Genomic DNA, 12,633 nt, shown 5'->3' with positions numbered 1-12,633 from the left:
CCCTGTGCCCCGGGCGCGGGCTTGCGGCCGCAGCTATGTTACAGAAAGCGACGGTAACAGCTTCAACGGAGGGTAACCACCTAGCGGGGCGTTGCGTGTCTCTTGAGGCGGGCGGGCGGGCGAGCGGACGAGCGGGCGGGCAAGACCGAGGCGGCCGCCACGGAAGCGCGACAGTCGGCCGCGGCCTTTGGCACGGCCGGCAGCCGGCGGCAACAGCGCGGCGCGGCGCCGCCTGAGATCACCTGGAGCGTGCACAGTCAGCGGCCGCGAGATCACATGTATCACAAGCCAGTCCGATCAAAAGAGCGCAGCAAAAGCGCGCCTATAAAAATACTGCCGGCGCGGCGGGCAGCACCGGCTCGGCATGCAGCCGGTCGACCGCGCGCGGGCGGGACGCATCTCACCGGGACATGGAGCATTTGCCGACCGTCCGGCCGGGGGCGGCGGCCGCGCACGCCAGCCGACCGCACCCAGACAACAACGCCGTAAAATCCGCTCCACAACGCAACTAAAACAATGCCGATTGTCCACGACGAACGTTAAAACATCTGTGCGCCGGAATCTCTCGTTGCGCGGCGGCGCGTCGGACCCGTGCAGTGCCGGCAGCGCTTGTGTGCCGGGGCTGGCCCATGCGGCGGACGAGTCCGGCAGCAGGCGACGGCCGCTTCCCACGCGGCGGCGACGGTGCCGACCGTCGGCGGCGAGCGGCGCCACCGCCGCCGCCGACGCCGCGGCAACAGCCAACAATCACCGACGCCGGCGACAGCCCATCGGGGGCGGAGCGGCGGCCGCCGTCCGCTGCGCGCGGCGCGCCGGCCCCTCGGCGGCGGGCCGGGCCGGGCCGGGCCGCGGTCGCCGCCCTGTCAGCACACGTCGTGAAAGCCCGGTTGATCACAGTCGTCTGCGCCACGAGCGGCCGCTCAGCTCGCCGACACCGACCGCTTGCGCTTCCAGCAGTCCGGGTACATGCGCTTCTTCTCTTCGGCCAGCACGCGCGCCTGCTGCGTGAAGCGTTCGCGCTCCTCCTGCGGCAGCGCCTTCCAGGTTTCGCCCAGCATGACGCTGATGGCCCTGCAGTGGGGACAGGCCGCGGTTAAGCGCCGCGCAGCCGCCACTAAGCACATGTGACGGGCATAGCGCGCCGCTAGCGCCCGGCGTCGCTGGCGTCCATCACACGCGTGGTACAACGTCGGTAGCGACACACACGACGTCCGCAGGGGATTTTGACCGGCGTTACTGGCTCGTGAGCAAAGGTCAAACGTAGCTCGGCTCGACTGGGCCCTACGAACAACGCCTTTGACCAGGATGCACCTAAGGGCAAATGGTATCTCTCAATCTTTGGCGTGCGTCGTGAAATCGCAATGAGATCATACGCACGACGAGATTAGAGCGCAACATGGCCTAATTGGCGGAAGCGCTTTCAAATACATCATTATCATCATTTTTGGCGTACAAGTGAGGATCAGACGCCTACGCGCCAGCCCAGACCCCGAAGCCATCTGCTATGCATTGCCTACCCACCTGTTGTCTTTGCCCGGGTGCTGGTTAATCAGCTCTACGCGGTACTTCTTGGCGAACAGCATGAACCCGTTCATGGGCCGCTTGGGCTTGACGGGCTTGTCGGCGCCGGCGGCAGCGGCGGCGGCGGCCGGTGAGGGCGGCGGCGGCGGCGCTGGCCTCAGCGCCGCCGGGCCGCGGCCAGCCGGCGAGCCCGGCGGTGTCTGGGTGGCCGAGAGCGGCGGCGCCAGGCCCAGCGGCCGCGGCGAGTGCAGCGGGCCGCCGCTCATCAGGCACACGTCGCCCTGGCGCAGCTCGCGGCACGGCACCGAGCACTGCTCGAACGTCTGCTCCGGCGACAGCGACGACCAGCCTGGCGGCGCGGCGCGGCGCGGCGTCAGATGGCGACAACTGGACGACTCTGCGTCAGACCAGGCCAGCTGGACGCGGCACCAGGGCCGCCTGATGGTGGTGGTTAGAAATATAACAGCACTGAGCACACAATCAATGAATAAATACTGTATCCACTGAGATTTCTAAACCTCGATACTTTCAGGCGGGTATACAACGGAGCTCCTACCAACAAACAACGGAGCTATGCAGATATTGAGGCTTGACGTGAAAATCAGAATAGCAGGCGATGACGTGACACTAAACTTAGCCTGATTGAATTTCATCATGCATTCATTCATTCATTCATATGAATGAATAAATGGGTGAGCGATGAGTGAACGGGAAACAATGACACGAAATGAGCAGTGATTGAACTACACGGCAAACCCGTAAGCAAGCGCTGCCGACAGAGAATCCGAGCGGGAGTCATGACTAGACATGTGGCCGTCCCTGACCGTGGTTCTGCACGAAGAACGGCTGCTGGACGAGGCAGGCGGCCAGGAAGTCCGGCTGGGCCGTGTAGATGGCCTGCATGTGCAGGATGCAGCGGTCCGGCTCCAAGCCGGCCACGTCAGTGTGCACGGCCTTCAGCAGCAGGCCGTAGGGCGCGTCCGAGCCGTCGCGACGCGCCACTTCCTCCACCGGCACCCAGTACGGCTCCGACAGCTGGAAACTGATCTTGGTGCCTGCAACACGCGCACCGTGTGACACGCCCGTGCTGGGGGAGCGCGGCCATGCTGGCAACGCGGGCGCGCGCGCCGGCAACTGGCAGGTGGCGACGCCCGTGAGTGACGGCGCTACCTGCTGCGGGGAGCCTGTCAACGGCTGTATGCGGGCACCAAACAATACCAGATTCGGCGGAATCTGTACACAGGTATCCCACCTCAACAAAGCCCGACACGCCGGAGGTCTTCTGGCAGTTCATCATAGCAGCACGTTCTCACGCAATATTATCGTTGTGAGTTTAACCGTTCCAGCTGCCGCCATGCTGTTCTGTATGCTGATTGAGATCAGCAGTTTCTACTCAGAGGTGTTCTCCAACTTCTAAATTTTGCATAATTTGCGAAGCGTCCTTGAAGAATACTATACGCTCCGATTCCCTTCTGGCCAAGTCTTTAAAACCCACAACAAAGCAGATCCGCTGATGCACGGTTACGTGAAAATACAATGAGCAGAGTCTGCTCACTGTATTTGATGTAACGATAAGATAACATGAGCCTCCTGGAAACTGCCAACGAGCCATGTATCGTAAGAAGGGCGCGATGTCGATGCAAATCACCTCGACGAACCCACATGGTTTTGTAGTGTGCTGTTTAATGAAAGGCCACTTGACGCAGCGAGGATAGGACGCAAACACACGGCCATCGGCGCCCGAACCAATCCCACAGAATGATCAACACTTAAACCTGACTCATAACCAGATAAAGACCAGGACAACGGTGGCTTTCATGACGCACCAGATACTTGGCGATAACTGCTTACTTCATGGCCGACGGAGCTGATAAGGGTGCGAGGGGTTCAAAACATGCACAGACGCGTGGACGGGTGGCTTTGCTCCATCAGACACGGGCGGGACACGCTGTGACTGGTTCAGGACTTAGTCCGAGGCCGCACATGTGGTTTGCCTTTGATAAACATGGTGTTTCTCTATCGCGATGCGGCTCGGCCATGTGCAGACGGGGCGCTCCCTACTACTCGTGCAGAAAACTCTGCTAGAATCCCAGCGCAACGGCCATAACATTTCAAACCTTGAGAACGATCTCTCTTGATGCCAGTGACAAGTCGACAAGTCTTCCACGACTGGGGCAGCCGCACAAAACTTACCCCTGAACTGCACAAAGTCAGACATCAGCCGCCCCACGACCGACCATTCCATCCAGCCCATATGGTCATTTATCACCACAGCTGTTTCTTACCTGCTTGTAAAAGGCACATCCCATTCTTAGATTTGCCCACGGCCGCAGCACAACTGACCACAACTGACCACAACTGACCACAAGAAACGGACGCAAACGCCCCGGGATCAAAGCGCAGAGCAACGCATCAACCCCTCCCCTTCAACCACGTATCACCGGCTGCAAAGCCGTGCCACACCTCCTCAATATCGCCTTTGCCGCACCACATCGGCGATGAAGCCGTGCTGGAGGGGCAAGTTACCCCACTGCTCCGCCCGTGCCAGTCTCTCACCGGCCATGAAGGCGTGCCAGAGGGGGTGGGCCGTGTTACCCCGCTGCTCCGCCCGTGCCAGTCTCTCACCGGCCATGAAGGCGTGCCAGAGGGGGTGGGCCGTGTTACCCCGCTGGTCTGCTCGTCCCTGCGTCTCACCGGCCATGAAGGCGTGCCAGAGGGACAAGTTACCCCGCTGATCCGCCCGTGCCGGTCTCTCACCGGCCATGAAGGCGTGCCAGAGGGACAAGTTACCCCGCTGATCCGCCCGTGGCACTCGCTCACCGGCCATGAGGACGCACCAGGGGGGGGGGGCGTGTTACCCTGCTGATCCGCCCGTCCCTGCGTCTCACCGGCCATGAAGGCGTGCCAGACGGACGCCTGCCAGGCGTGCGGCGAGACGGGCGCGCCGGCCGGCGGGAACAGGAAGCGGTCGGTGCTGCGGATCTCCTCCTGGCTGCTGCCGGCCGACGAGACGTGCGACGGCGCAGGGCTCAGCAGGCTGGTGGGCGTCAGCAGCGGCAGCTGCGGCGTGCACGGCACCGAGCGCGACGGCACGTCCACGCGCACAAGCGGTCGCGGCGACAGCAGCAGACCGGAGGGCGGCGGAGGCGCCGGTGAGGCGGGCGCCTCCTCGGCCACGCCGCCGCAGCCGCCGCCGCAGCCGTCCTCCAGCTTCAGGTTCGACCAGCTGAACGCTCTGTGGGCGCGAGCCGTGGCGACAGTCAGGGGCGCGGTCCTCCTTCGCGCCCAGCAATGATTCGTGGCTTTCTGTTTTGCATGATTATCACGTGCGGATTGTGTCAAACAGTTTATGTGCTGGTCAATGACGCAGGTCGGTCCACTTAGCACATCGGTGTTAGTTTGGTTCCACAAGGACATAGGAAAGTGAGCACGGACATAACGTACTACGAGGTGCATACGGCGCCTTTCAAGACATTTAGGCGAGGAAATACATCCGAACACATTGCCAGCAACGAGGCGGACACTTCCCCTTATATAGCAGGAAGAACAATAAATTACCTCCATGTTTATGGACCCCAGGCATCTTTGACAACAGGTGTGTATGGGTTTGACGAATGCGTTGGAATCTATCACACACAAGCTTAGCAGAGAGAGGGCCACTGCTGTAGCCTTCGCCCGTTTATTCACAAATAGCGCTGCTCGGAAAACGGCGGGCATAAGCCTGCTCAGATCTGTCCACTTCGGCTCTTGCTGTGACGAGACAAAACGCAAATACCAAAGGTGGATATAAGTCACAACGTACAACTCCCACAGATAGGCCCACAGTGTCCACAGCGTCAGCGGTTCCGGAAAAGATGGCACTGGCCGCCTCCCGGCATTCCTGGCGTACCACTGTGTCGGACAGCTTGAGACGCAGCACCGCCTATAGCCCGTAAATTCGCCTACACCATGGAGTTGGTGTCATACCTTCACCTATCCCAGTTGCTGGGATCTGACATCAATGCTGACGACCCAAAAACGGGAGGACCCGTTGTCTACGCGCAGTACGTGGTAATCGGGGTACATCGACCCACATTTCGCCGATACGACTTCCTGTTCGCTTCCTGTTCCGCTCGTGGGACGCGGTGTAATAGCCGTGGGACGCCTGGACAATATCAAAATTTTGGCCCAGCACCCATCCGCATTCCTCTGGCTCTTCGCAGCTCAAAAACTTCAAGATTTCCATGTTCATCGGTTCGGAGATTACGTCGGATCAACATTGCAATGACGCAGAAAAAAATTGAGCTCACCACCTCTCAACTTATACCCGACTTAAGATGAATTCGGTTCTTGTAGCTGACACGGCATGCCCATGGGAGCAGTAACTGTAACGATATTACCCCCCAACGAAGCGGAACCACCGGGCCCGGTCGCTCACGCTCAAATCGGTACTTTGGTTCACGACACGCACGGTCTGCCGCCTGGCACGTAACAACAGCCCCAGGACCTTGGGCGTCCAAAGTCTAACAGCAAACAACAGGGCCATCATTGCAGCCGAGATATCAGCTCTTTGTGAACGATGGCAGGCTTTCAATGGTGGGTAGATAACAAACTTGACTTTGGACCCTTTATCTACATAGTTCAGCGATCTCAGCACGGCCAAGCGCTGCCGTTGAGCAGCACAGAGTATGGCACAGCACGCACATGACACATGACCTACAAAACATCATTGCCGCTGAGCAGCACAGAGTATGGCACAGCACGCACATGACACATGACCCACAAAACATCATTGCCGTTGAGCAGCACAGAGTACGGCACAGCACGCACATGACACATGACCCACAAAACATCATTGCCGCTGAGCAGCACAGAGTACGGCACAGCACGCACATGACACATGACCCACAAAACATCATCGCCGCTGAGCAGCACAGAGTACGGCACAGCACGCACATGACACATGACTCACAAAACATCATTGCCGCTGAGCAGCATAGAGTATGGCACAGCACGCACATGACACATGACCCACAAAACATCATTGCCGCTGAGCAGCACAGAGTACGGCACAGCACGCACATGACACACAAAACATCTTTTATGACAGATTTCGCTGATATGCCGAGATCCACAGCGCGAAAATTGCACCAAGAAATTGCCTCGAACACCCCGTAGAAAGTTGTTTCCTAGTGCAAATTTGCATGTAGCCTCGCACTCAGCGGCGGTCCGGCCGGCCCCGTCTGCCACCCTGGCGCGAGACAGCGTCGCGCCAGGACCGGCCGTCGCCACCGGGCTCCCCACGACCTTTGGCCGCTCCGCCGGGCCGCGCCGGCCGCGGCCCGAGCCGTGACGTCACGGGCTGGGGCCGGACCGGCGCGCGGGCCGCGCCAGACGGGCGGGCGCCCGGCGCCGATCCCGTCCCATCCGGCCCGCAGCGAGCGGGCGCAGCCGCCGACAACAGCCGTGCAGCCTGTATATGCCCTGCGAGCGACGCCGCCCAGGCCTCTCCACTCATCGACCGTTCCTGTTTATACCACGCGCAGCGAAATGCCGGCTCCCGTGCACCTCTCCTTGAATGCCGCGGCCACCATTTTCTTATTTAATTCTAATTTTGACTTCGCGGCCTTCAGGCGTTATTACATTGGAAAGCACAGGGCGCAATCAGTACCTGCAAATCCGTGTGCAATGCGACCGTGACCAATGCGTTAAACATTCTCCACTCTCGCCATCTTTGTTACACACTGAAGGCACGAGATGAGGCCTGACGAGGTTCGTGCAGAAATGAGAACAGCCCGCTACTGTGCTGTGTTCATAAAAGGTGTCGAGCGCATGGGATAACCAGACTACGCACGGCGTCTGGCGCGTGCCACAATCGGCACAGTCGGTTCAAGACAATTTTAAAACAACGGTAAAGAAAACGAATGTCAGTGTCAGCTCCGTACTCAGTATGTCTTAAACATGGCTGGTTTGCACTCAAGAAACCATTAAAAAGCTTCTGCACTCGACGTCCTACCACAAGCTAGTAACCACCATACCGCCGTTGAATAGCTCGCCAAACACGCGACACAAAAACTTATCGAGCGACTCAGCTTCCGTCATCCAAGCAAACACTGCAGAAAACCAAAGCCGGCATCCCCCGTCGCGACGCGACGGCAGCCCCTGAGCACGGGCGCCGCCTGCCCCGCGTCTCAAGGGCCCCCGAACGCTGCCCGGACCCGCCACTGACCGCTTGCGGAAGGGCAGGTTCTTCTGGTGGTACGGGCTGCTGGGCGAGATGACCGGGATGGCGGTGCGCGGCGGACAGAGACCGGGCGACGCCGGCATCCGCAGGTCCAGCGGCGGCGGGATGGGCTTGGGCCGGCGCGCGGCCGCCGCCGGCACCGGCGACAGCGGCCCGTCGCCGGCGCCGCAGCTCTCGTCCACGTCCATCTTGACACTCACATCCATGGCGGCATGGTGTGCGGGCCCGACGGCGGCGGCGGCTACTGCGCTCTACGTATCACAGCCGAGTTCCTGGCGGCCAAGGCGCCACGTCACCACTCTGGGAATCTAGATAAGCGAGGATGGCTCAGCGATGAATAGTGTAATACACAGCAGTTTGTCTCAGCCCGCGTCATCCGCTGCACCGTGTACTCCTGCACCTACAGCACTAGTTATATCATGTGCTGTCACAGCTCTTCTCTAGGATAGTTTCCTCCCCCTTCACTTGGACCTTCTTACATGTTATCAGTCAGGCATTGAGAAAAACAAGATCTTGAGCATTCAAGATATACTTAGGCACCAAGCCATCATCAGTCAAGGTACCCCCTGGAGAAAATCAGACAATCCATCTCCATGGCAACAGTGGCCAAAAATGTTTACACCGAAACACACATAGAAATGCATCTGACCTTGTTTCTGACCTTGTTTCTGACGCTGCTCACAAATATGCTTAAGGCTGCTGTAGTATGACAAATATACATCCAAACCGAATCAACCAAGGCAATGGCTTTCCAGCCCACCCAGCGGAGCTGAGGATTTGGATTCCCAGAATCTGAATACATTCAACTGCATTCCAGTTTTTGTAATTGACTGATTCTCAAAACTATGAATCATATTCCTAAAATTGGGATTTAAATCTTAACAACCACTGTTAAACCTGAAAGACAACATTTTGAACTTGAAAATAAACATGAACGTGAAACTGCATTGAAATATGCCTTGGGCCTCATTGTTTTCATACACATGCAAGGTCATGTTGTGTCAATGTCAAATGTCATGTCAATGTTGGTGCCACATTGCTACCTCAGACCGAGGTGCCCATCCCATGTTTCTATTGCATTAGATTTGCTATTTTCTGACTCAACACCTGTGGTTGCCAGTCTTATTCTATCATATCTGTGCTCTGATGGTTTCTGGTGACAGGAAAAGCAAAACAGCATTTGTGGCAACTCAGCCAGGAGAGATTTCAATGATTATTCACAGGGGGAGGGGTAAACAGGCACGCAAGGCATCTGCTTATTCTCAGGGAGTGGGGCATTATTCAAACAAAATAATCTGCCTCATGTAAAAGTGCATTTAACCCCATTATTCAGTTTTTTCCATTTGAAAGGCATCAATCACCACTGTGGAAATATAAGACACCCCTAAGTAGTAAACAATTAAAAATGAAATGAAGGGAATAGCTTCCAGACAGTCTTATGTCCATGCTTATCTTATTTCAAGACCATTATTGTTGAATGTTGCAGAAATGCCAACCAAAAAGATTCATTCCTCCTGATCACTGGTCAGTTTGTCCCGCTATTTCCAACATAATGTTATTTTCTATGTAACTATTTCTGAAAAGTGCAAAGCATTCGGCCTAACTGTGTCAGGACAGTGTGAGCATAGCCTATGCTGTGAGATACTTTCCCTGTACATCAATAATAATGAAATCTTTGAAATCTAAACAGATTTGCACTAATGCCTCCCTCTTTCCTTTTGGCCCAGTTAGAAATGCACTGCTGGTAGAAGATGCATAACAGTCAGGAAAAAACATCAGAGTTGCTTGCACAATTAGAATCTTAAAGTAATATACTGCCATCACATCACAAGGCTACAAAAGCTTATTTAATATAATTTTCAGAGCTGGTTTTGTGTTAGATTAAAATGCTGAGTCTGCTGTTTGTGAGAACTATGCAAAGTGGGATGCTTTTGGCATTTGGGTATCATGCTAGTAAAGTAAGAATGAATCAAATATTTTGTGTAACTTAGTTCTATACATTTGCCCTAAATATGCCTGTAGAACATATCCAGGCATGTATCAGTGACAATATAGGGGGTGTGGCCAAATTACTAATTTATGACAATGCTGGAAAATGAAATATTTCTTCAGAGCTCAGGATTAAAGGCAGTACCTCTGAAAGCTGAATCAGGGCATGGCTGAGCCAGCAAAAATAGCTAAAAATACCTGCAAAATGCACAAAAGACTCAATTTTGGCCCACTTTCTCCCCAAAAGTTCCAGGCTAGAAAAGCTGAAAGAAACCAAACCCTCCATTGGAATCTTGAATGCCATGAACTCCATACCTTCTTTTATCTTTCCACAGCTGCTGGGCATAATCCAAAAATGTAATATCTCTACTTGCTTTTCTTTAAAAATTTATTCATGAATTTAGCCAAGAACAGCCAGTTAATGGTGGGTATCACAGGGCTCTACATTCAATAAGTTGACATCAAGAACATTGACAATATATATATATATATATATATATATATATATATATATATATATATATAATATCATAATTAATGAGTAAATTAAATAAGTGATAGACAAAAATTGTGGGAAATGCATTAAGTAAAATAATAAACCAATCCCATTACACAAACCTTAGCACCCAACAATGACACTAGATAATTGTTAAAAAAACTTATGATTCTGGCAAAGTAAATGAGGTCCTAACAAATAAGGTCCACAAACATCCTAAAAATGCAGTTGTCTTATAATATTCAGTCTACTTCTCATAAATATAATTCTAGAACTGACTCAAGCTCCAAACATGAGCTTGGGTCCCCAGTGTGGATCCAGGGACCCAAAGGGTTCCATCTCAATGGATTCTTGGATTCTTTTATAATGCTCCAGGCAGAAAACTGTCAGTGTTTCAAGCCCTCAACAGATGTTTTTATTTTCTGTCCCAAAAAGGAATGTTCTCAACTCCTCTGCCCCACAGCATGAACCTGTTTTTTTAATAAATAGTCTGAAGCTTTAAAACAGATATCTTCTGTGATCAGAGCCCATGCTAAGCAGCACTTGTACCAGCTTGGCCCTTCCCCCCCCCCCCCCCCCCACACACACACAATCTTATCATGACAATCTAGATTTACTGCAGGATATGGTGGTATTAACTGCCTGGCATTTTCTCTCCTGCCCATAAGGACAGCAGCTGCCACCAACCATAGGTAATTCTAATCAAAGGCTAAAGGTGAACACCTGTAGTGGCTTGACCCCACCTTGCCATATGAGGGTGGATAAGAAGGCAGGCTCTCTAACCTACTAATTATCTGGATAACTCAACTTGTGATCAGCTATGCTACATATACTCATCTGAAGAGCTGTATGATATCAAATGACAGGTGTGGCTGCTGCATGCAATATAAAAGTGTGCAGTATAATCTGATAGCTGTTACACTGTTAAAAATTGAAATTTTCATATTTTGTGTATATGTTTGGTCAAATTCATAGTAAAGCACAGAGCTCAAACAAACTAGCAGATGCCAGGTAAAAATGGCAGAGCCAATCCTGCCCTACAACCATTACCTTACAGACCCCTGATATCCCACTGAGGTTAAACCAGTAAGAATAAAACTGGGTACCTGGCCTCTAAACTGAATTTGCAAGAATAAAATTGTGAATATGGAGAATGTGTAATCAGCTGTTGAGTGATTTTTGCCAAGACTACTCACACCAAAATTGAAAATGCAACTAAAAATAGCTTGAACAGTATTCCTCAGTGGCATCCAGTTTCCAGACCTCATGTAAATTCACATGAACACACACTGCCATCACATAAATGCAAATTCGCGCCGTAATGAAACGATATAGCAGGTCATATGGTTGATACGAATTATCACAACAATTTCACTGACAATGAAGACCGGATTTCAATGCCAGATCAGATTGTTGATAGTGAGCCTGGATAACCAAGATTCGTTGTCACGTAACAGGGCTCAAATAACAACGAACCAGTAAGAACTGTTAAATATTTAAGGCTAAAATGGTTTATTTTAGACAAAAAATCATCTCCTGTACCTGTAAATGGCTTTAGCTCCAGCATATAGAGTGCAATCACCTCGATCGAAGCCGCTGGCCGAACGCTAACAGAAACAAAACAAAAGGCGGCGGCAATTCTGGCGCACCAAAAAGGCCCATGCGTAAGAACAGCACCATAACACAAAAGTATTGCAGATACGGGATCACATCGCCATCTCAGTTCGAAAACAAATACTTTAAAACATCCTTACCACAGTATGGTCTCTGGAGATCAAGGAGCGACCCTCAACGGGCGGGGACCCACTAACCTAACACCACTACTCACGCTCATGCACTACCCGCGTTGCCAATTCTGCAAACTCATTTTCCCCGAACAAACGCTCGGAGTGAGCTCGGTCGCGGCGCCCACACGGCCTTGGAATCCTTCGGATAGGCGGAAGCCGCATCCCTGGCGACAGGCGGGCGCGCCGCGATGACGGGACCCATCCCTTGCCGGCTGCCCGCGGTCGACTTTCGTGAAATCGGGACACTTGATCTTGCATTTCTTGGACCTGTGACGGATCGATACGAGAAAATCGCGTTCTTATTCGTGGGTGCTGGTTCCCTCATGTAAATTCAGCCGATGACACGGCGCCATACAGTCGCGACCGTCTGGCGCTGGAGAGCGCCCCGGGCGCCCCCCGTTCGCAGAAGCCGCGTGCCTGGAATGTCACGCAGTGACGTAGGCCAGCGACACAGGCGCCGCCCCCCTCCCCCTGCCATCGCGTGGAGATCTGTGGAGAGCGGAGGCGCAGCAAAGGAAAGGAGGGCAGTGATTCATCTCATTTCTTTTATTAACACTGAAAGTGGGTATCAGCAGGCGAAGAAAATCCGCGTGCGTGGGTTTTGGTGGGTCGTAAAG

At 53.7% G+C, this 12,633-nt stretch overlaps 1 protein-coding gene across 1 annotated transcript; it reads right to left on the bottom strand.

Moving 5' to 3' along the window:
• Positions 1 to 920: 920 nt before the first annotated feature.
• Positions 921 to 12,110, bottom strand: LOC119109165 (HMG box-containing protein 1). Its single transcript, XM_037232744.1, has 7 exons — positions 11,984 to 12,110; positions 7,730 to 8,016; positions 4,410 to 4,756; positions 2,346 to 2,576; positions 1,704 to 1,870; positions 1,522 to 1,616; positions 921 to 1,071 (listed from the first exon to the last, which is right to left on the bottom strand). The coding sequence occupies exons 2-7, from the start codon at positions 7,948 to 7,950 to the stop codon at positions 921 to 923; spliced, it is 1,212 nt and encodes a 403-aa protein (XP_037088639.1). The 5' UTR covers positions 7,951 to 8,016; positions 11,984 to 12,110.
• Positions 12,111 to 12,633: the final 523 nt, after the last annotated feature.

The sequence above is a fragment of the Pollicipes pollicipes genome, unplaced genomic scaffold (assembly GCF_011947565.3).
Source record: "Pollicipes pollicipes isolate AB1234 unplaced genomic scaffold, Ppol_2.1 Scaffold_2555;HRSCAF=2994_pilon_pilon_pilon, whole genome shotgun sequence".
NCBI lineage: Eukaryota > Metazoa > Arthropoda > Thecostraca > Pollicipedomorpha > Pollicipedidae > Pollicipes > Pollicipes pollicipes.
Note: the sequence above shows the minus strand (reverse complement) of the source record. Positions and strands in the feature narration are given on the sequence as shown.

Excerpts from the sequence above, each read along its gene's own strand:
- LOC119109165 (XM_037232744.1), bottom strand. The coding sequence starts at position 7,950 with ATGGATGTGAGTGTCAAGATGGACGTGGACGAGAGCTGCGGCGCCGGC. Across the intron at positions 1,871-2,345 it reads GTTCTTCGTGCAGAACCACG|GCTGGTCGTCGCTGTCGCCG; the intron begins GTCAGGGACGGC and ends CCGCGCCGCCAG. Across the intron at positions 1,617-1,703 it reads AGACACCGCCGGGCTCGCCG|CCCGTCAAGCCCAAGCGGCC; the intron begins GCTGGCCGCGGC and ends GGCGCCGACAAG.